This window comes from Aquarana catesbeiana, linkage group LG01, assembly GCF_042186555.1.
Source record: "Aquarana catesbeiana isolate 2022-GZ linkage group LG01, ASM4218655v1, whole genome shotgun sequence".
NCBI lineage: Eukaryota > Metazoa > Chordata > Amphibia > Anura > Ranidae > Aquarana > Aquarana catesbeiana.
Genome location: NC_133324.1, coordinates 501,129,137 through 501,153,938, shown reverse-complemented (window position 1 = coordinate 501,153,938; position 24,802 = coordinate 501,129,137). Strand labels below are relative to the sequence as shown.

Sequence of the window (24,802 nt, the reverse complement as noted above, 5' to 3'; positions counted from 1 at the left end):
GGTAAAGATGCCCATTCCTCTTTGCAAAAAGCCTCCAGTTCCTGTAAATTCTTGGACTATCTTGCATGAACTGCACATTTGAGATCTCCCCAGAGTGGCTCAATGATATTAAGGTAAGGAGACTGAGATGGCCACTCCAGAACCTTCACTTCATTCTGCTGTAGCCAATGACAAGTCGACTTGGCCTTGTGTTTTGGTTTATTGTCATGTTGGAATGTCCAAGTACATCCCATGCGCAGCTTCCTGGCTGATGAATGCAAATGTTCCTCCAGTATTTTTTGATAACATACTGCATTCATCTTGTTATAAATTTTGACCAAATTTCCTGTGCCTTTGTAGCTCAAACATCCCCAAAACATCAGCCATCCACCTCCGTGTTTCACAGAAGGAATGGTGTACCTTTCTTCATAGGCCTTGTTGACTCTCCAAATGTAGCGTTTCTGGTTGTGGCCAAAAAAGCTAAATTTTGGTCTCATCACTCCAAATGACTTTGTGCCAGAAGGTTTCAGGCTTATCTCTGTGCTGTTTGGCGTATTGTAAGCATGATACTTTGTGGCATTTGCGTAGTAATGGCTTTCTTCTCGCGACTCGACCATACAGCCCATCTTTCTTCAAGTGCCTCCTTATTGTGCATCTTGAAACAGTCACACCACATATTTTCAGAAAGTCCTGTATTTCACCTGAAGTTATTTGTGGGTTTTTCTTTGCATCCTGAACAATTTTCTTGGCAGTTGTGGCTGAAATTTTAGTTTGTCTACCTGACCGTGGTTTGGTTTCAACAGAACCCCTCTTTTTCCACTTATTGATTAGAGTTTGAACACTGCTGATTGGCATTCTCAATTCCTTGGATATATTTTTATATCCCTTTCCTGTTTTATACAGTTCAACTACATTTCCCACAGATCCTTTGACAATTATTTTGCTTTCCCCATGACTCAGAATCCAGAAACATCAGTGCAGCACTGGATGAAAGATGCAAGGGTCTGTCAGGAGTCCAGAAACTCATTGACCTTTTATACACACCCACTAATTACAAGCAAACAGATCACAGGTGAGGCTGGTTACCTTTAATAGCCATTCAAACCCCTTTATGTCAACTTGTGTGCATGTTTTTTTGAATCAGACCAAAATCACCAGGGTATGTAAACTTTTGATGAGGGTCATTTGGGTAGTTTCTGTTGTCATTATGATTTAAAAATAGTAAACACAGTTGATTGATAATAGATGGCTTCAGCCAAACACTAACCATAAGTGAAAGAAATGTTTTTGTGTTATCATTCATGTTCTCTGAAAAATGGCCAAGAAATCATAAATTCTGCCAGGGTATGTAAACTTATGAGCACAACTGTATATACACACACCGTATATATATTAGATTAGTATATTGCTACCTTAAAGTGGTTCTAAAGTTTAAACATTTTGTACCTTACTGCATTCCCTGCATTAATGTAAAAAACATTTAGCTATCTGTTACTCTCCCTTACAGATCAATCCAGCAGTGTGCCTAGCTGCAGGTCTTCTCCCTGTACTTCCTGCTCTCACAGGAGACTCAGGCAGCAGTGTGAGCCATTGGCTCCTGCTGCTATCTGTCAATTCCTGTAAAGAGGGAGCAGGGGGCATGACTGAGCCACGCTGTGTGTGTTTTAAGTGTGCCACTTTCATATATATAGCAACAGTCTTGTCTCCTAAAGAAATATCACTCATGGACCACCCATATAGTGATGTTGGGATCAGAAGGCATACTGGTTTGTCTATTTTTCTCTACTGAACTCGTCCATTTAGATCTGGCTGATCTGCAGAGAACTATACAAGTCAGCAACACAGCCAATTAGTGATCCATAAATTGTATGATTCTCTGAGGATTTAAAAAAATCTGCGTACATATGTTCTGGTGTATGCACAAATGTTTTATTGATTTGCAGATTGATTTGCCCATCAGCTAGGATTCTAGAGATTGTACCAGTTAAAGTGGATGTAAACCCTCTCCTATACAGGGGGTCCCCTAGTTACAAACATCCGACTTACAAACGACTCCTACTTACAAACGGAGGGAGACAACAGGAAGTGAGAGCAAATCTACCCTTAGGAAGGGAAATTCACTTCTGTAAGAACTATTATGGGGAAAAGGTACCTCCACTGATGCTTTATCACCAAGGCTTGCTTCCACAACAACCCAAAATTTTCAAAATCCAATTGTCATTGGGACAGAAAGTGAGGTGAAATCTTCTGAACAGGGGCACACACAGCAAAACAAATGTTACAGGGGTGTTAAACCTTCCCTATGCTATCCAAAAAGCTTAAAAATAGTTTTTTTGGCTGGAGCTACACTTAAAAAATGTACCTGTTCCGACTTACAAACAGATTCAACTTAAGAACAAACCTACAGTCCCTAACTTGTTTGTAACCCGGGGACCCCCTGTACTCAGTGAAGTGAACAGCCTCAGATGATACACAGAGATTAAACAAATCTCCCTACATACATTTTACATGTATATCTGCTGTCTTTCCCTTTCTACACACTTTGGAAAGTGCAGATCAGGTTAGAAATCTTTGTTCCTGTTTGAGCAGTGGGTGTGGAGTCTGGGCTTACACTGCGTGAGAGCAGATTGGAGGAAAGGCACACACCCCTACTCCACATAGGCAGATGAAGGAAGGAACATGCAGAGCTGTACTGTGAATAGAACCAGCTCTCTACTTATCTACCTCTAAGCTCTCTCCCCGACACACATTTCCAGCTGCTGTTATCTTGTGTGTCGCAGAAGTGACTGATATCAGAGGAACGAAGCAGCAGAAAGCAACAGCATTTCAAGATTTGGAGAGAGGGGAGTAAACATTACAGATACTGTATATGTGCCTAGGTCAGATTTCATGAATGGAGTTTACAGCCACTTTAAGTCTTTGCCCAGCCTACTCAAAGTATGTAAGCATCATTGCGACAGTGGCTCTTGTAAACTTCTGTCTGTGACATTTTTTATATGATAGCTTCCAAGATTGTTTAGCAGACAGTACGTACACAGCTCCATGCTGAATCTGATTTGTTTTGCAGATACCAAGCCAATGTATGACATGTGTAAAGATGCAAGCATTTAGGGAATATGTTGTGGGAAAAACTGCACCTGTTCCAGTAAAAATCTATGACTACTATGAGCCAAGTAAGTGCCATATAAGCCCGTCTTATGGATAGGCAGCAATATCTTTGGAGACAAGCTGCTTCTTGTATTAATATCATTTCATATTGCATTCTCATGTAAGCTTGCAAGAAAAAGGCAACCAATAATAATAATAGTATACAGGCATGTATACAAATGAGAATGCTTGGTATGGACATACACTATATTGGCAAAAAGTATTGGGACGTCTGCCTTTGCACGCACATCAACTTTAATGGCATGCCAGTCTTGGTCTGTAGGGTTCAATATTGAGTTGGCCCACCCCGTTATAGCTATAACAGCTTCAACTCTCCTGGGAAGGCTGTACACAAGGTTTAGGAGTGTGTCTATGGGAATGTTTGACCATTCTTCCAGAATCGCATTTGTGAGGTCAGGCCCTGCTGTTGGACGAGAAGGCCTGTCTCGCAGTCTCCACTCTAATTCATCCTCAAGGTGTTCTATCGGGTTGATGTCAGGACTCTATGCAGACCAGTCAAGTTCCTCCACCCCAAACTCGCTTATCCGTGTCTATATGGACCTTGCTTTGTGCGCTGGTCCAAATCATTTGGTGGATGGGGGATTATAGTGTGGGGTTGTTTTTCAGGGGTTGGGCTTGGCCCCTTAGTTCTAATGAAGGGAACTCTTAAGGCATCAGCATACCAAGACATTTTGTACAATTTCATGCTCCCAACTTTGTGGGAACAGTTTGGGGATGGCCCCTTCCTGTTCCAACATGACTGCGCACCAGTGCACAAAGCAAGGTCCATAAAGACATGGATGAGCAGGTTTGGGGTGGAGGAACTTGACTGGCCTGCACAGAGTCCTGACCTCAACCCAATACAACACCTTTGTGGACAGCCTTCCCAAAAGAGCTGAAGCTGTTATAGCTGCAAAGGTTGGGCCAACTCAATATTGAACCCTATGGACTGTGACTGGGATGCCTTTAACCACCTCAATACAGGGCACTTACACCCCCTTCCTGCCCAGACCAATTTTCAGCTTTCAGTGCTCTCAAACTTTGAATGACAATTACTCATGCAAAACTGTACCCATATGAAATTTGGGTCCTTTTTTAACACAAATAGAGTTTTCTTTTGGTGGTATTTAATCACTAGTGGGTTTTTTATTTTTTTGTGCTATAAATAAAAAATCACTGTACACTTTGTGAAAAAAATGCCCTTTTCTTTGTTTCTGTCATAAAATTTTGCAAATTAGTCATTTTTCTTCATACATTTTGGCCAAAATTTATACTGCTACAAAGCTTTGGTAAAAATAACCCACATTAGTGTATATTATTTGGGCTTTGTGAAAGTTATAGAGTTTACAAACTATGGTGCCAATCACTGAGAATTAATCACATCTGATCAGGCCATCAGGTGTATCTCATTTCTTGAGACACTAACAAGTCAGGAAAGTACAAATACCCCCCAAATTACCCCTTTTTAGAAAGTAGACATTCCAAGGTATTAAGTAAGTAGCATGGTAATTTCTTCCCACAATTCTTTGCAAAATGAATATTTTTTTTTGTACAAAATTGTCATATTATCAGGTTATTTCTTACACACAGCATATACATACAACAAATTACACCCCACAATACATTCTTCTACTCTTCCCGAGTATGACAATACCACATGTGTGAGACTTTTACACAGCCTGGCCACATACAAAGGCCCAACATTGAAGTAACACCTTCAGGCGTTCTATGAACATAAATGACACATCTCATTTCTCAACCACCTATTACATTTTTGAAGGCCCTGGAGCACCAGGATAGTGGAATTGCCCACAAAATTACCCCATTTTGGAAAGCAAACACCCCAACGTATAATCTATGAGGCATAATGAGTCTTTTGAATGGTTCATTTTTTTCTAGAAGTTTTTGGAAAATGTGGGAAAAGAATGAAAACGCATTTTTTTACACAAAGTTGTCAATTTATTTTATTAAGATATTTCCAACACACAGCATGTACATAGTAAAAAGGACACCCCAAAATACATTCTGATACTCCTCCTGAGTATGACAATACCATATGTGTGAGACTCTTACATAGCCTGGCCACATACAGAGCCCCAAAATCCAAGTAGCACTGTCAGGCGTTCTACAAGCATAAATTACACATCTCATTTCTCAACCACCTATTACACTTTTGAAAACCCTGGAGCACCAGGACAATGGGAAAGCCCACAAAATGACCCCATTTTGGAAAGCTAACACCCCAACATATAATCTATGAGGCATAATGAGTCTTGAACACATAGCATGTATACAGCAAAAATTACACCCCAAAACACATTCTGCTACTCTTTCCGAGTATGACGATCCCACATGTGTGAGACTTTTACACAGCCTGGCCATATACAGAGGCCCAGCATTGAAGTAGTACCTTCAGGCGTTCTAGGAGCATAAATTACACATCTCATTTCATTCCTACCTATCACACTTTTGAAGGTCCTTGAGCACCAGGACAGTGGAATTACCCACAAAATGACCCCATTTTGGAAAGCAAACACCCCAACGTATATTCTATGAGGCATGGGCTGCAGATAGGTACTCGGGTACTCTGATGGGCTGGAGACAGGTACTCGGGTAACTTGATGAGCTGCAGACAGGTACTAGGGTATTCTGATGAGCTGGTGACAGGTACTCAGTTACTCTGATGGGCTGGTGACAGGTACTCAAGTATTCTGATGGGCTGGTGACAGGTACTCGGGTACTCTGATGGCCTGAAGACAGGTACTCGGGTACTCTGGGCTACAGATAGGTACTTGGGTACTCTGATGGGCTGATAACTGGTTTTGGGGTACTCTGAGGGGCAGAGACAGGTACTTAGGTACTCGGTACTCATATGAACTGTGACAGGTACTCAGATGGACTGTGACAGGTATTTGGGTACTCAGATGAACTGTGACAGGTACTCAGGTACTAGGGTACTCATATGGACTGTGACAGGTACTCGGATACCCAGAAGAACTGTGACAGGTACTCGGGTACTCAGATGGACTGTGACAGGTACTCGGGTACTCAGATGGACTGTGACAGGTACTCGGGTACTCAGGTGAACTGTGACAGGTACTCAGATGGACTGTGACAGTTACTCAGGTACACTGTTACTCATATCGACTGTGACAGGTACTCATATGGACTGTGACAGGTACTCAGGTGAACTGTGACAGGTACTCGGGTACTCAGATGAACTGTGACAGGTACTCGGGTACTCAAATTAACTGTGACAGGTACTCGGGTACTCAGATGAACTGTGACAGGTACTCGGGTACTCAGATGGACTGTGACAGGTACTCGGGTACTTAGATGGACTGTGACAGGTACTCAGATGAACTGTAACAGGTACTCGGGTACTCAGTCTCCGTGACACGCCGCCACCAATGGTACAGGGCTGCGCGCACACGATCGCGCATATGCCCTGTTTAAATGGACGCCCGGCCAGAACAAAAGCCGCGCCACCTGGCTGGCCTATGACGGCCGGCAGGCGGCAAGCGGTTAAAGTTCACGTGCGTGTAGGCAGGCGTCCCAATACTTTTGACAATACAGTGTATATTTAAGTCATCATGCATTCCAAGGGCTGTTTCTTGTTTTTTTTTTTTTTGTTTCCAAATTAATTTGATCCATCCTATTTGTATACTTGCCTGTTTGAGATGAATAGTGAACAAATATATTGTACTATGTAGGTTATCCTCGTCCTGAAGAAGCAGGCTAGACCCAGGAAACACATAAACATGTGGGATACTCTTTAATATACTTTATATAATTTATTGTGGTATTAATAATGGGCATGTATACAAAGCTGAGAGCTTTTGTATTGTGACTGTCTTTATGCTCTAAGAGAGCTAGGTGTGTATTCTGTATTTTTTGGAAACTGCCGGTAATTATTAAAAAACAAATGTTTTTATTCATGTTTGCGTTGCATATGTTGATACTGTATGCTTGACAACCTCATATTACTTACACAAAGTTAATTACTTTAAAGTCTATGGAGGTGATCAACACAGCAATAGGGGTGTATATTATCCTGCTTTGATCACTATTCAACGCATACAGTATCTCACAAAAGTGAGTACACCCCTCACATTTTTGTAAATATTTTATTATATCTTTTCATGTGACAACACTGAAGAAATTACACTTAGCTACAATGTAAAGTAGTGAGTGTACAGCTTGCATAACAGTGTAAATTTGCTGTCCCCTCAAAATAACTCAACTTACAACCATTAATTTCTAAACCGCTGGCAACAAAAGTTAGTACACCCTTAAGTGAAATAGTCCAAATTGGGCCCAAAGTGTCAATATTTTGTGTGGCCACCATTATTTCCCAGCACTGCCTTAACTCTCTTGGTCATTGTCAGAAACCATGAAATCAGGCAGACACAGAAGTACAGTTAAATCACACTTGTTTAATAATAAAAAAAAAAAGAACAAACGTAGTCAAAGCATAGCCAAAGTTCAGTAACCGGAACGGATAGTCAGCCAAGAAGAAGTCAGGGATCAATGTAGTGGAACAGCAAGCAGGATCTGGAGTCAGACAGGATGTCAGCAAAGCAAGTCTTGAACAGGATCGCAGGAGAAAGTTTCTGTGATGTTGACCAAGGCGAAGGCAGAGATCCACTGGGCTGAACAGCTTAAGTAGGCAGCAGTGATGAGTAGGATATCATCAAGTACCATATATCAGCTGAGTACCTATGGAGAGATAGGAGCTGGCAATTAGCCGACAGCTGAGCGGCCAGCTCTGAGAAGGAAGGGCTGAGCCCAGCCCTGACAGTACCCCCTCCTCAACGACCCCCCCCCCCCCCTCGGAGGACCACCAGGCTTGAGGGGAAAACATCTATGGAAATCACGGAGGAGGATAGGGGCATGTACTTCCGAGGATGAGACCCAAGAGCGTTCCTCCTGAACGTACCCCTTCCAATACACCAGGTACTGTATGCGCCCATGGAACCTACGGGAGTCAACAATGGATTGTTCTTTATGCTCCTCATGGTTCTCAACCTGTACAGGGAGAGGACGTGGCACCGAGGTGGTAAAGCGGTTTCAGACCAAAGGTTTTAATAAGGAGACATGAAATACATTCAAAATACACAGGAAGTACACATTGGAGGGAAGGTCTAATGCGTAAGCCACTGGGTTAATCCTGCGAAGAATACGAAAAGGCCCAATAAACCAAGGTGCGAACTTCAGTGAGGGAACACGAAGTCGGAGGTTGCAAGATGACAGCCAGACCCTGACCCCAACCTGGTAGGAAGGCGCAGGCAGCCGTCTGTGGTCAGCATGGAGTCTGTACCTATCATTAGCATGTCGTAAAGCCGCCAGGATTTTTGCCCAAGTGTAACGAAGACCACGGAGATGCTCTTCTAAGGCAGGAATACTCTGCAGAACAAACAAGTCAAACATGGAAGGCTAGAAACCATAGTTCGCCATAAACGGGGTCAATCGGGAAGCAGAATTCAAGGCACTATTGTGAGCAAACTCTGCCCATGGTAATAGGTCTGTCCAGTTGTTATGATGGTCAGAAATATAGCAACGTAGGAATTGCTCCAAGGACTGATTGGCTCATTCTGCGACCCCATTAGACTGCGGGTAATATGCAGAGGAAAAGGCAAGCTGAATTCCCAACTGTGCACAAAAGGCTCGCCAGAACCGGGACACAAACTGACTACCCTTGTCCGAGACGATCTCCCGAGCAAAAATGGAAGCCAGTTCCTTAGCAGTGGGCAATTTCTTAAGTGGAATACAATGAGACATTTTTGAGAACCGGTCAACCACCATAAGGATAACTGTGTTGCCCTGGGAGTCGGGTAACTCCACAATGAAATCCATAGACAGGTTGTAGGAGGCCCACTGGAAGATGTCGTGGAGTCTTACTCTGAGCACACACGGAACAGGCAGCTACGAAGGCGGTTACATCAGCACGTAAACTAGGCCACCAGAATTGTTGGGAAATAGCCCAAAAGAGTTGATTCTTCCCAGGGTGGGCAGCAGCCTTGGGAGAATGCTAAATCTGGAGCACGGCAGTAGGGAGACTTTCTGGGACAAAGCAGCGGTCACAAGGTTTCTCAGGAGGAGCATGGACCTGAGCAGCAAGAATTTTGTCACCCAAAGGAGAAGTAAGACTGGTGCGAACCATAGCCAGTATACGATCAGGAGGAATCACAGGAACCGGAACCGACTCCATCTTGGAAGTGGAGGAAAATTGTTGTGACAAAGCGTCAGCCCTTACATTCTTAGTACCGTGTAAGAATGAGACAATCTAATTGAAACTTGACAAGGATAGAGCCCATCGTACCCTTCTGGGAGAGAGGCATTTAGCCTCAGACAAGAATGTGAGATTCTTATGGTCAGTAAGAATGAGAACCGGCACAGTGGTACCTTTGAGGAGATGTCTCCATTCTGTCAGGACTAAAATTATCGCCAACAGCTCTCTGTCACCAATCTCGTAATTGCACTCCGCAGGTGACAATTTATTGGAAAAGTAGCCACAGGGATGCATAGCACTCTCAGAGGTAGGACATTGAGACAGAAGGGCGCCGACACCAGTCTCAGAAGCATCAACCTCAAGGATAAAAGGTAACGTAGGATCAGGATGTGCCAACACAGAAGCAGAAACAAAGGCAGCCTTGAGACTCTCAAAGGCCTTAATGGACTCCGGAGACCAACTCTGTGGGTTACCGTGCTTTCTGGTCATATCAGTCAGGGGCTTGACAAGAGACGAGAAATTACGAATAAACTTCCGATAATAGTTGGCAAAGCCCAGGAAACACTGCAGAGGACATAAACCCACGGGTCGGAGCCACTGTAGGACTGCCGGAAGTTTCTCTGGGTCCAGCAGTGGAAATGACATACAGTGGGGCAAAAAAGTATTTAGTCAGCCACCAATTGTGCAAGTTCTCCCACTTAAAAAGATGAGAGGCCTGTAATTGTCATCATAGGTAAACTCAACTATAAGAGACAAAATGTGGAAACAAATCCAGACAATAACATTGTCTGATTTTTGAAAGAATTTATTTGCAAATTATGGTGGAAAATAAGTATTTTGTCGATATCAAAAGTTCATCTCAGTACTTTGTTATATATCCTTTGTTGGCAATGACAGAGGTCAAACGTTTTCTGTAAGTCTTCACAAGGTTGTCACACACTGTGGCTGGTATGTTGGCCCATTCCTCCATGAAGATCTCCTCTAGAGCAGTGATGTTTTGGGGCTGTCGCTGGGCAACACGGACTTTCAACTCCCTCCAAAGGTTTTCTATGGGGTTGAGATCTGGAGACTGGCTAGGCCACTCCAGGGCCTTGAAATGCTTCTTACGAAGCCACTCCTTCATTGCCCGGGCGGTGTGTTTGGGATCATTGTCATGCTGAAAGACCCAACCACGTTTTATCTTCAATGCCCTTGCTGATGGGAGGAGGTTTGCACGATCAGTCCTCCTGTTCCCTTTGCAGAGAAACAGCCCCAAAGCATGATGTTGCTACCCCCATGGTTCACAGTAGGTATGGTGTTCTTTGGTTGCAACTCAGCATTCTCTCTCCTCCAAACACGACGAGTTTTGTTTCTACCAAATAGTTCTACTTTGGTTTCATCTGACCATATGAGATTCTCCCAATCCTCTTCTGGATCATCCAAATGCTCTCTAGCAAACCTCAGACGGGCCCGGACATGTACTGGCTTAAGCAGGGGGACACGTCTGGCACTGCAGGATCTGAGTCCCTGGCGGCGTAGTGTGTTACTGATGGTAGCCTTTGTTACATTGGTCCCAGCTCTCTGCAGGTCATTCACTAGGTCCCCCCTGTGGTTCTGGGATTTTTGCTCACCGTTCTTGTGATCATTTTGACCCCACAGGGTGAGATCTTGCGTGGAGCCCCAGATCAAGGGAGATTATCAGTGGTCTTGTATGTCTTCCATTTTCTAATTATTGCTCTCACAGTTGAATTCTTCACACCAAGCTGCTTGCCTATTGCAGATTCAGTCTTCCCAGCCTGGTGCAGGTCTACAATTTTGTTTCTGGTGTCCTTCGACAGCTCTTTGGTCTTCACCATAGTGGAGTTTGGAGTGTGACTGTTTGAGGTTGTGGACAGGTGTCATAAACCAGATGTGACCAGAACTGTGTGACTGCAACAGAGTGAACCAGACATGAATAGGTGAAAGTAAGTTTATTTAAGGAAAATGCATATGTGAACACACCACAAATACAAGTGAACAACCAAACAATCAGTGATATAAAACCAACCAGCATATGTAGCAGGAGGGAGTACCAGAATCGTAGTCAAGCCAGGCCGGGGTCATAAACATGGAATCAGTAGCTGGGAAGGGAGATAAACAGGACAAGAGAGGATGGATGGATACAGGAGGGATGGGTCAGGTACAAGGCTCAGAGTCCAGAGTCCAGGGTTCAGGTAATGGATAGGAAACAGGATCAACAGATTCCAGGAATCAGGGTTCGGGTTCAGGTTACAGGATCAGGGTAACAGGATGCAGATCAGGGCTCAAGGACAATACCAGGGCAACATAAGTGTGCAATTGCCGGGTATTTATACTGCAGCTCTGCTAATTAACGTCAGATGACACCTGTCTGCAGAGGGGAATACCTGCTCCATACTGCCAGGGTCCATCCGCTGGTGGACGCCAGTACTGCGGCCCAAAGATGACATAACATTAACAGGGAAAAGCTCTCCTGACAGTTCCAAACTGCCAGGAGACACCTGCTGGTGGACCTCAGTACTGCATGCCGAATAACAGATATTACCAGCGGATGGAACATTTCCTGACAGTACCCCCCCTCAAAGGAGCAGCCTCCGGACGCTCCAGCTGGTTGTAATTGTCCATATTCTATGGCATCAAGCAGAACAACAGATGGGGGTACATCAGGCTGGGCCACAGGCACTTCAGGCGGGGCATCAGGCACCTCAGGGCAGACAGCGGGCACATCAGGCCAGACAGCGGGCTCCGGGTCCTCGAGCTGGGCAGCAGGCTCATCGGACTGGACAGCGGGTACCGAGACATCAGACCAGGCAGCAGGTACTGGACCCTCAATCTGGACAGCGGGCACAGGCATTGGTACAACAGGCTGAGTAGCAGACACTGGCACAACAGGCTGGGCAGCAGACTGTGGCACAACAGGCTGGGCAGCAGACGGTGGCACAACAGGCTGAGCAGCAGACGGTGGCACAACAGGCTGAGCAGCAGACGGTGGCACAACAGGCTGAGCAGCAGACGGTGGCACAACAGGCTGGGCAGCAGACGGTGGCACAACAGGCTGGGCAGAAGACGGTGGCACAACAGGCTGGGCAGCAGATGGTGGCACAACAGGCTGGGCAGCGGGCTCATCAAGCTGGGCAGCGGGCTCATCAAGCTGGGCAGCGGGCTCATCAAGCTGGGCAGCGGGCTCATCAAGCTGGGCAGTGGGCACATAAAGCTGGAGAGTGGGCACATCAAGCTGGAGAGCGGGCTCATCAAGCTGGAGAGCGGGCTCATCAAGCTGGAGAGCGGGCTCATCAAGCTGGAGAGCGGGCACATCAAGCTGGAGAGCAGGCTCATCAAGCTGGAGAGCAGGCACTGGCACTTCCGGCTGGAACACTGGCACCGAGACATCAGGCTGGGAGGCAGGCACCGAGACATCAGGCTGGGAGGCAGGCACCGAGACCTCAGGCTGGAAGGCAGGCACCGAGACGTCAGGCTGGAAGGCAGGCACCAAGACGTCAGGCTGGGAGGCAGGCACGATACATCAGGCTGGAAGGCGGACACATCTGACTGGAAGGTAGGCACGTCAGGCTGGAAGGCAGGTACATCAAGCTGGAAGGCAGGCACCGAGACGTCAGGCTGGAAGGCAGGCACCGAGACGTCAGGCTGGAGGGCAGGCACCGAGACGTCAGGCTGGAAGGCAGGCACCGAGACGTCAGGCTGGAAGGCAGGCACCGAGACGTCAGGCTGGAAGGCAGGCACCGAGACGTCAGGCTGGAAGGCAGGCACCGATACATCAGGCTGGAAGGCAGGCACCGATACATCAGGCTGGTAGGCACGTCAGGCTGGAAGGCAGGTACATCAGGCTGGAAGGCAGGCACCGAGACATCAGGCTGGAAGGCAGGCACAGAGACATCAGGCTGGAAGGCAGACACTGGGATGTCAGACTGGGTTGGATTAGCTGGTGCGGAGGCAGGTTGGGTTAATGGCAGGATTGTCTTGGTTGGAAAAAACTTTTGTTTTTTCTTTGGCTTAGCCACTGAAGCTCTGTAGGTGAGGGGTACAGCAGATTGGAAAGGAGGATTGGGATATGGCAGAGAAGAGGTAACAGTAGCTGGAGGAAGTTCCTGTGGGTTTGTGGGCAGCTGAGAAGAGGCAGGTGGGTTGAATGCAGGATAGGTACAGGGAGCAGAGACTGGATATGAATATTTGGTTGGCAGCAGCGTATACTGAGCTGCAACTGCGGTTGACACGGGTGATGGGGAAACATACATTTGGGTAGGCTGGTGTTTGGTGGCAGAGGTGGTTTGTTTGGCTGGAGCTGCTTGCATCATGTCAGACCATGCTGAAAGTATAGGTTGTACAAACTGTGCTTTTAAATCTCCCTGTCTAACAAAAGACTGAGCAGACACAATGCACTCAGCAATCAACTGTGGGGAACAGGCTGAATAGTGCTCACAAAAATCGGCTGGATCATCTTCAAAAAGCCACACTAGGGATACGACCTGATTCAAATCAAAAGGAGGAGTGAAATCATCACGGTCCTCTGGAATACAGGGCAGGGCCAGCTCAGTACAGATCTTGATCAAAGGCTGCACCTCCCCAAACAATATATAACGCTGATCGACCAGTGAGTGAGCCAAACGTATAGTGGCAAACAACTAGTCACTAGACCATCCTTTCAAAGCCTGGCGGCAATAATCACTACTTTCAGATGCCAGCAGAGAAAAATAAATAACCTCATCGGCATTCATGTTTGCAACCAACTGAATCAAAATGGTTCCCCAGTGCAGCCACTTCTAGTCAGGGATGGCCCTGGTATTCTGTCATAAACCAGATGTGACCAGAACTGTGTGACTGCAACAGAGTGAACCAGACATGAATAGGTGAAAGTAAGTTTATTTAAGGAAAATGCATATGTGAACACACCACAAATACAAGTGAACAACCAAACAATCAGTGATATAAAACCAACCAGCATATGTAGCAGGAGGGAGTACCAGAATCGTAGTCAAGCCAGGCCGGGGTCATAAACACGGAATCAGTAGCTGGGAAGGGAGATAAACAGGACAAGAGAGGATGGATGGATACAGGAGGGACGGGTCAGGTACAAGGCTCAGAGTCCAGAGTCCAGGGTTCAGGGTTCAGGTAACGGACAGGAAACAGGATCAACAGGTTCCAGGAATCAGGGTTCGGGTTCAGGTTACAGGATCAGGGTAACAGGATGCAGATCAGGGCTCAAGGACAATACCAGGGCAACATAAGTGTGCAATTGCCGGGTATTTATACTGCAGCTCTGCTAATTAACATCAGGTGACACCTGTCTGCAGAGGGGAATACCTGCTCCATACTGCCAGGGTCCATCCGCTGGTGGACGCCAGTACTGCGGCCCAAAGATGACATAACATTAACAGGGAAAAGCTCTCCTGACAGTTCCAAACTGCCAGGAGACACCTGCTGGTGGACCTCAGTACTGCATGCCGAATAACAGATATTACCAGCGGATGGAACATTTCCTGTCAACAGGTGTCTTTTATACTGATAACAAGTTCAAACAGATGCTATTAATACAGGTAATGAGTGGAGGACAGAGGAGCCTCTTAAAGAAGAAGATACAGGTCTGTGAGAGCCAGAAATCTTGCTTGTTTGTAGGTGACCAAATACTTATTTTCCACCATAATTTGCCCCACTGTAACCCAGGAGTTTAACCTGTTCATGATGGAACTCGCACTTCTCCATTTTACAGTGTAGATTGTTCTTAGTTCTTAGTTTCTGAAGCACACGACAGACATCTGTGTGGTGGCTCTCCAGGGACTTGGAAAATATGAGGATATCATCAAGATAAACCACCACACATAACTGCAACAAACATGGTTAATAAATTCAAGGAAAGCTGCTGGGGCGTTACAAAGGCCAAAAGGCATTACGAGGTACTCATAATGGCCTGTTCTGGTATTAAACGCAGTTTTCCACTTGTCACCCTTCTTAATCCTCACGAGATTGTATGCCCCTGTCAAATCAAGCTTCGTGAAAAACGTTGCTCCCTTGAGGCAGTCAAATAACTCCGTAATCAACGGAATTGGATAGGCATTCTTAATTGTGAAACAATTGAGACCCCTATAATCAATACAAAATCTCAGTTCACCACTCCTATTCTTCACAAAGAAGAAACCAGCACTAGCAGGAGACGAGGATTTGCGGATGAAACCTCGAGAAAGTGCATCTGCAACATACTCCTCCATGGCCTTATCCTCCAAGACCGACAAAGGGTAAACCTGGCCTCGAGGGGGTATGGCACCAGGTTGAAGGTCAATTGCGCAATCATACGGCCGGTGTGGAGGCAAACTACCAGCTTGACCTTTGTCAAAGACATTGCTAAAATCGCGGTACTCCTCTGGCAGGGAGGAGAGTGAAGAGGTGCACAGGACCTTGGCTACCGTCTGGAAGCATGTCTCACTGCATTGTGGTGACCAGGAGAGAACCTCAGCATGGACCAATCAAAAGCGGGGTTGTGCCTCTGTAACCAAGGATAACCAATAACGAGCGGAAACTTAGGTGAGGAAATAACTTGGAATTGGATTATCTCATGGTGAAGAGCCCCTACGGCCATGGACAATGGAACCGTCTCATGAGTCACGTGGGCAGGCTGTAGAGGTCTCCCGTCAAGAGCCTCAATGGCAAGTGGAGTGTCATGCAGCTGAAGCGGAATTGAGTGCTTTGATACAAAGGCAGCATCAATGAACAGGCCTGCAGCCCCAGAGTTGATTGGAGCCTGTATCTCGATGGACGACTCAGCCCAAGAAAGGGTGACCGAAACCTTGGGCTTATCCTTCTGGATAACTGGGAATGAAACCACGCCACCTAAGGTCTGTCAGTGACAGGACCTCAAAGTTCGGGCGTTCCCTGGATGGGTAGGACAAAAACTGACCTGCCTGGCCACAATAAAGGCACAATCTCTCACTCCTCCTAAAGGTTCTCTCATCCGCAGAGAGATGCGTGAAACCCAAGTGCATGGGTTCACCCTCACTGACCGACTCGGTACCAGGAGGCATGGGAGGTGAGGGAGCATGGGTGGGACTGCAAAGCTCGGAAACAAACGTACAGGAGGCTTCTGCAAGCGCTCCTTAAAAGAGAGTCTGGAGTCAATGAGGATGGCAAACGTGATCAACTTCTCCAGCTCAGTGGGTATATCTCGGGCTGCTATCTCATCCTTGATGGTATCCGAGAGACCATGAGAAAAAGCAGCCAAGAGGGCCTCATTGTTCCACACAACCTCTGCTGCCAGAGTACGGAATTCAATGGCGTAGTCGGCAACAGTTCTCGTACTCTGTTCGATGGACATGAGGTACTTGGCAGCAGATGCTGAGCGTGTGGGAACGTCAAATACCCTTTTAAATGAAGTCAGAAACTCAAGGGTAGCTCAAGACAACTGGTTTTCGCATCTCCCATAGAGGGTTTGCCCAGGCCAAGGCTCTCCTTAAGAAAGCAAAGATATCACAAAACCTACTTTGCTTCTGTCCGTGGGAAACGCCTGGGGCAGCATCTCAAAGTATATCTCAACCTGGTTGATAAACCCTCTGCATTGGACTGGATCGCCCCCAAATCGCTGGGGAAGAGGAGCGGAACCAGACATACCTCTTATAGAGGTAATACTCGAGGCGGGTGCCTGCACAGACACTGGGGCAGCAGCAGGGTCGGACTGCAACATAGGTTGTACCGGGGCAGCCACAGTGGGAGATTCCAGGTGAGCCGTGCGACTCAGGGGCTTTTGTAACGCCGTGGCAAACTGATCCATGCGGTGATCCAGTTCATCCAATCGGAAAAAAATATTACCAACAAGTCGATTGACTGCATCTTCTGAATTCATGGCCTTCGCCTACTGTCAGAAACCATGAAATCAGGCTGAGACAGAAGTACAGTTAAATCACACTTGTTTAATAATAAAAGTAAAAAGTACAAACGTAGTCAAAACATAGCCAAAGTTTAGTAACCGGAAGGGATAGTCAGCCAAGCCAGAAGTCAAGGATCAATGTAGTGGAACAGCAAACAGGATCTGGAGCCAGAAGGGATGTCAGCAAAGCTAGTCTTGAACAGTATCGCAGGAGATAGTTTCTATGATGTTGACCAAGGCAAAGGCAGAGATCTACTGGGCTGAACAGCTTAAGTAGGCAGGAGTGACGAGCAGGATATCATAAACAGCTGAGTTCCTTGTGGAGAGATAGGAGCTGGCAATTAGCCGACAGCTGAGTGACCAGCTCTGAGAAGGCAGGGCTGAGCCCAACCCTGACAGTCATGGAGTTCACCAGAGCGTCACAGCTTACCACTGGAGTCCTCTTCCACTCTTCCATGACGACATCACGGAGCTGGTTGATGTTAGAGACCTTGCACTCCTCCACCTTCCGTTTGAGGATGCCCCAAAGATGCTCAATAGGGTTTCGGTCTGGAGACATGCTTGGCCAGTCCATCACCTTTACCCTCAGCTTATTTAGCAAGGCAGTGGTCGTCTTGGAGGTGTGTTTGGGATCGTTATCATGTTGGAATACTGCCCTGAGGCTCAGTCTCCGAAGGGAGGGGATCATGCTCTGCTTCAGTATATCACAGTACATGTTGGCATTCATGGTTCTCTCAATGAACTGTAGCTCCCCAGTGCTGGCAGCACTCCTGCAGCCCCAGACCATGACGCTGTCACCACCATGCTTGACTGTAGGCAAGGCACACTTGTCTTTGTACTCCTCACCTATTTGCCGCCACACACACGCTTGAAACCATCTGAACCACTTGTCTTTGTACTCCTCACCTAGTTGCCGCTCTACACACGCTTGACACCATCTAAACCAAATAAGTTTATCTTGGTCTCATTAGACAATCCATGTCCTTAGTCTGCTTGTCTTCAGCAAACTGTTTGTGGGCTTTCTTGTGCATCATCTTTAGAAGAGGCTTCCTTCTGGGATGACAGCCATGCAGACCAATTTGATGCAATGTGCAGCGTTTGGTCTGAGCATTGGCAGGCTGTCCCCCAATCCCTTCAACCACTCATACGTCTATTTCCCAAAGACGACCTCTGGATATGAAGCTGAGCATGTGCACTCAACTTGTTTGGTCGACCATGGCGAGGCCTGTTCTGAGTGGAACCTGTCCTTTTAAGCTGCTCTATGGTCTTGGCCACCATGCTGCAGCTGAGTTTCAGGGTCTTGGCAATCTTTTTATAGCCCAGGCCATCTTTATGTAGAGCAACAATTCTTTTTTTCAGATCCTCAGAGAGTTATTTGCCATGAGGTGCCATGTTGAATTTCCGGTGACCAGTATGAGAGAGTGAGAGTGATAACACCAAATTTAACACACCTGCTCCCCATTCACACCTGAGACCTTATAACACTAACGAGTCACATGATACCGGGGAGGGAGAATGACTATCTGGGACCAATTTGGACATTTTCAATTAGGGGTGTACTATCTTTTGTTGCCTGCGGTTTAGGCATAAATGGCTGTGTGTTGAATTATTTTGAGGGGACGGCAAATTTATACAAGCTGTACACTCACTACTTTACATTGTAGCAAAGTGTCATTTCTTCAGTGTTGTCACGTGAAAAGATATAAAATATTTACAAGTGACTGCAATGGATCTGTTGTCCACCTATGGTGACCGGGTCATCTCTGTCACCACCTGAACCTCTCCTGCTGTCACATTCTAAACACATGGGGAAGAGTCCAGTGCTGTCTCCAGTGCACCCTTGAAGCATCTAACACCAACAGACTGGAATTTTCCCTTCTGCTGAAGTAGTTTTTCCTAGCTTTGTCAGGCGTGATTTCCCTCCCAACCCCTGGAGTATTTAATTGCAAGCATGCAGTATTTTGTTGGCCAAATTGCCATCTTAATTGCTGACTCTGACCACAAAGGTCATAAGTGTGCTTATTCAGCATGAGGGGGCACCCCCAAAAGTTGGGGGATGCCAGTTAACCTTTGCAGACATTTGGACAGCCAGCATCTTGGATCCCTGGAAATCTTGCTAGCTTGGGCGCAGGAGGTGGTTTCCAGGGGTCCGATGTATGCCTCCTGCTCAGTTAATTTCTTCCAGCCTGCCTGTGTCACTGCATAGATTGGCAGATCTTCATGCAGGCCTCATGTGTCTTCTGGAGCAGAGGGTCAACCTCACAGTAAATGTGGCAGATTGGTTCTAAGGGTTCTACCCGTGTTCATAGCTCCCAAACCAAAAACTGTCAAATGCCCCATCTTGGATCTCAAGGCCCTTAAGGTCTTCATCCAGTCTCAGAAATTCTTCATGGAATCCACCAATTCTGCCATAGCCTTTCCTTACCAGGGAGACTATCATGAATACTTAATTGCATGTCCCCATTTTTCTAACACATCAGTGATTTTTTTGCTTTGCTTTGGGTTCCCAGCACTTCTAGTTTGTGGTCCTACCATTCAGACTATCTTCTATAACTGGAGTGTTCATCAAGGTGCTGACCCTTGTGCTAGCTTTGCTGGACTTCCAGGGCATCCCCATTGTGGAGTATCTGGATGACTTCCTGTTGAGGGAACAGTAGGGACAGGTTCTGGCCCAGAATGTAGCTCAAACTGTCTAGACCTTGCTAAGGCTTGTCTGGGTCCTGTAACTTCAGAAGTCAGTGCTGGAACTGACTCATCACTTGGATTATCTGGGTCTTATTTTAGGCACTGTTCTATCCAGAGTTTTTCTTCCATTGGAGAGTCTTCAAAGTAGCCCAACTCTTTGCTTTTGCTTGATAGTTCTGGGGCTTATAGTAGCCTCTTTTGGGGCAGTCCCATTAGCCCAGTTCCGCTCAGACCCCCTACAGTACAACATCCTGTCGTTGTGGGACAAGTTACATAGTTACATAGTAGGTGAGGTTGAAAAAAGACACAAGTCCATCAAGTCCAACCTATGTGTGTGATTATATGTCATTATTACCTTGTATATCCCTGTATGTTGTGGTCGTTCAGGTGCTTATCTAATAGTTTCTTGAAACTATCAATGCTCCCTGCTGAGACCACCGGCTGTGGAAGGGAATTCCACATCCTTGCCGCTCTTACAATATGTAGTTTAAGCTTAAACCTCTTTTCTTCTAATTTTAATGAGTGGCCACAAGTCTTGTTAAACTCCCTCCCACAAAAAAGTTTTATCCCTATTGTGGGGTCACCAGTACGGTATTTGTAAATAAAAATCATATCCCCTCTCAAGCGTCTCGCTAATATCCTCCAGACCCTTTATTAGCTTTGTTGCCCTTCTTTGTACTCGCTCCATTTCCAGTACATTGTTCCTGAGGACTAGTGCCCAGAACTGGACAGTGTACTCTAGGTACGGCCGGACGAGAGTCTTGTAGAGTGAAAAAGAGGGAGGGAGGTTGGGACTTTAAATGAGGTGCGCATGATGCAGCCCAATCACAGTCACAGAGGTGCAAACATATGTATGTTTATTAAGGACCAATGATCAACATGGCATAAAAACGCATTGCAAACATTAGACATAAAATAATCGCATATAAACAATAAATCTATGTATATACAACCATGGGACATGGGTAGGTACAATTATGCATCTTAGTCCACCAAGCAAGATAAAAGTCATGTGAAGTAAAAAAACATCTGAAAATTGGTCAATGTGTGTTTGATGCATCAAAGGTAGGCCCGACGCTGCATTTCATGGACTTCAATCCACTCTTCAGGAGCCGGATGCATCTAAATTCTATAGAAAATGTATGAAAAGCAATATAGTTTCATGGGTCTAACAAAATCAGCAGGAAAGGGGGAAATTTAGCATAATGGGCCATGCCAAAAAGGTTACTCGCATGATAGCCAAAACTGGGACCGTGCGACAAAACAAAGCCAGGGGTGAGCCATGGAGCCTGGCTCGGGAGCTGAGAGGGGTACCTCAACGAGGAACACCGGACCGCACACACCAACACCCCGCAGTGGAGGGGACTTCTATAATGTAGGAAATATATAAAATGTATCTATGATGATACAAGTAACAAAAACGAGATGGTATAAGCTGCAGATATCACCAAGGTGATTGAAAAAAAGCACCCAGAAGATTACCTTGAAAAATGCATGTGATGTTTGAAGCCACATAGATGGGAGAAGATCAGGGTGTACATAGAGTGTATCAGCACCACCTCTGAATACCATGAAGCAGGGAGTGAGATGCATCCCCAGCATGGAACGCCAGCTCCCCCTCAGCGTCACGCAGGCACGACACAGTGGAGCAAAAGCTCAGCAAACGCCAGAGAAGCTCACCACATGTCAGCCCAGCTGATATACTGGACATCTGTGTGTGCGACGCCCAAACAAGGAAGTCACATGCACAGTGCCGGGGGCGTGGCGCCGATGCATGGTGGAAAGATCCTCCCAGCCACCCACCCCCAACCCTGTGGAGGGAAGGTAGGGGGGCAGACACCAGCATGCATCGCAGCTCCCGGGAAACAGGACATCTGCCCCCCTCTTTTTCATGATATTAAGGATGGAGGCGCAAACTTTCCCTTGCGTCCCAATTAAAGTTCTAAGTTCGCTTTTCCCCCCATTGCTTGCAGAGTCTTGTAGAGTGGGAGAATTATCGTTTTATCTCTGGAATTAACCCCCTTTTTGATGCATGCCAATATTCTGTTTGCTTTGTTAGCAGCAGCTTAGCATTGCATGCCATTGCTGAGCCTATCATCTACTAGGACCCTCAGGTCCTTTTCCATCCTAGATTCCTCCAGAGGTTCTCCCCCAGTGTATAGATTGCATTCATATTTTTGCCATCCAAATGTATTATTTTACATTTTTCTACATTGAACCTCATTTGCCGTGTAGTTACCCACCCTATTAATTTGTTCAGATCTTTTTGCAAGGTTTCCACATCCTGTGGAGAAGTTATTGCCCTGCTTAGCTTAGTATCGTCTGCAAATACAGAGATTGTACTGTTTACCCCTTCCTCCAGGTCGTTTATGAACAAATTAAACAGGATTGGTCCCAGCACAGAACCCTGAGGGACCCCACTACCCACCCCTGACCATCTCGAGTACTCCCCATTTATCACCACCCTCTGAACTCGCCCTTGAAGCCAGTTTTCAATCCATGTACTCACCCTATGGTCCATGCCAACGGACCTTATTTTGTACAGTAAACATTTATGGGGAACTGTGTCAAATGCTTTTGCAAAATCCAGATACACCACGTCTACGGCCCTTTCTTTATTTGGATGGCAACTCACCTCCTCATAGAAGGTTAATAGATTGGTTTGGCAAGAACGATTCTTCATGAATCCATGCTGATTACACTAATGATACCGTTCTCATTACTAAAATCTTGTGTATAGTCCCTTATCATCCCCTCCAAGAGTTTACATACTATTGATGTTAGGCTAACTGGTCTGTAATTCCCAGGGATGTATTTTGGGCCCTTTTTAAATATTCCCTAAGTACTCTCGGGTGCAAGCCATCTGGTCCCAGTGATTTATTAATGTTAAGTTTCCCACGTCTAATTTTAATTCTGCCCTCTGTTAACCATGGAGGTGCTTCCTGTGATGTGTCATGAGGATAAACACTGCAGTTTTGGTTACTGAAGCCGCCCAATCTTTATGGGGCCAATATGGTCTGTCCTCCCTTTTTTACTGTTTACATACTTAAAGAATTTCTTGGGATTTTTTTGCTGTCCTCCGCTATGTGTCTTTCATGTTCTATATTAGCCGTCCTTATTGCACCCTTACATTTCTTGTTGCATTCTTTATAAAGTCTGAATGCTTAGGAAGATCCCTCAACCTTGTATTTTTTGAAGGCCTTCTCCTTTATATGCATTTTTACATTGGAGTTAAGCCATCCAGGACTTTTGTTCGCTCTTTTAAATGTATTACCCAATGGGATGCATTGGCTAATGCCCTTATTTATTATGCTCTTAAAGCAAACCTGTCTCTCCTCCGTGTTCTTTGTTCCTAAGATTTTTTCCCAATTTATGCCTTCTAGCAAGGTTCGTAGTTTAGGGAAGTTGGCTCTTTTGAAATTCTGTGTCTTTGTATTAATTGGTCCTGTAATAGGAATCCTGCTCCGGTCTCATAGAAGATCCTCGCGGGGTATGCAAGCCTGCTGGGCTTTAGAGGAGTCCTGGACACTATGTTGGTTCAGGGGACTTGGACATAGGTGGAATCTCATCTCCCAATCAACATGCTAGAACCTTGTTCCTGCAACGCTGGACAGAGAAGAGGGTCATCTGATCAGTCAGACAGTGTCACACACTAGTGTACATCAACTAAGGCAGATCAATTTAGGTGTTTCAGGACCTTGTCACAGCTTAGGGGCACCAGATGTGGACCTCCTACCTTCTAGGTTTATCAACAAACTGAACAAGTTTGTCTCAAGGTACAGGGATCCTCTGGTGGAATCAGTAAATGCTCTGGTAGCTCCATAGGATTAATACAGCCTGATCTACTCAACGAAACTCCTTCCTCTTCTGTTCCATAGAATCGAGAGGGAGGTCATTCAGGTGATCCTCGTAGCTCTGGACTGGCAAAGGTGTTACTATGACCCGATCAGACATCTGCCAGAATCATTGTTGGCTCTTCCAGATTGACCAGATCTTGTGACTCGGTTTACCATGTTGCTTCACTGACACTGACTTTAATTATAAAAAGCCCAGGTTTGGAGGGAATTGGTGATTGCCAGATTGCCATGATGCTAAAGGCTACAAAGTCTACTTCCCCTAAGGTCTATCAGCACCTATGGAAGGCAAAATTTCAGCCTCATTATCCGAGGGACCTGATACAGATGGGTCTGGATTAGCATTTCACTTGCGATCTTGTTGCAAAGACCACTAGCTTCTCATTTCTTGATTAGAACTTTTGTACAGTGCCTCTCATGTGGCTTATCCTATGCACTCCCCTTTGACTCTGACTGGGATCTCAATTTGCTTCTTTTGGCATCTCAAAAACCTTTTTTTGAGCCTGTCAGGAATATTCTTCTTTCCACTTTCTCATACAAGGTTGCATTACTCTGAGATTCGAATGGTGTTAAGGCTTTGGATTTCCTTAATTCCTAAGGTGGTTTTGGAATTTGACCTCAACTAGATCATTGTTCTTCCAGCCCTCTGGCTGCAGTTCATTAGAAGCTGACCTCCTTCCATTGCCCGGATGTAGTTTGCGCTGTGCATGTCTACCTCGCAAACAATTGCTTCCATTAGAAAGAATGGCTCCCTTTGCCATTCCTGATGGTTCCCATGAAGGGGAAACTACTTCTTGTCCCACCATTTCCCAGTGGCTCAGAGAGATCATTATCTAAGTATATGTTCTTAAAGCATATCAAAACCCACAAAAATTATATATTTCAGCTTACCAAAATTCTTTTAAATGTATAGTTATTTTTACTTTATTTTCACCTGTTGGCCCTGCCAGTAAGGGCTGTTTTTAGGAGGGGTCTGGTTGTTTTTTTATGCCTCTAAACGCCCCTCCATGTTAGCCTGCGTATACATGCACACAAAAG

General features: G+C 45.8%; 1 protein-coding gene across 2 annotated transcripts in view; it reads left to right on the top strand.

Moving 5' to 3' along the window:
- CPAMD8 (C3 and PZP like alpha-2-macroglobulin domain containing 8) overlaps window positions 1-24,802 on the top strand; it is a 424,223-nt gene that overhangs the window by 354,067 nt on the left and 45,354 nt on the right. For both annotated transcript variants that reach the window (XM_073592930.1, XM_073592923.1), the window contains exon 38: window positions 3,047-3,152. In XM_073592930.1, the coding sequence (XP_073449031.1) occupies window positions 3,047-3,152 (106 nt within the window). The remainder of the gene's footprint in view (window positions 1-3,046; window positions 3,153-24,802) is intronic.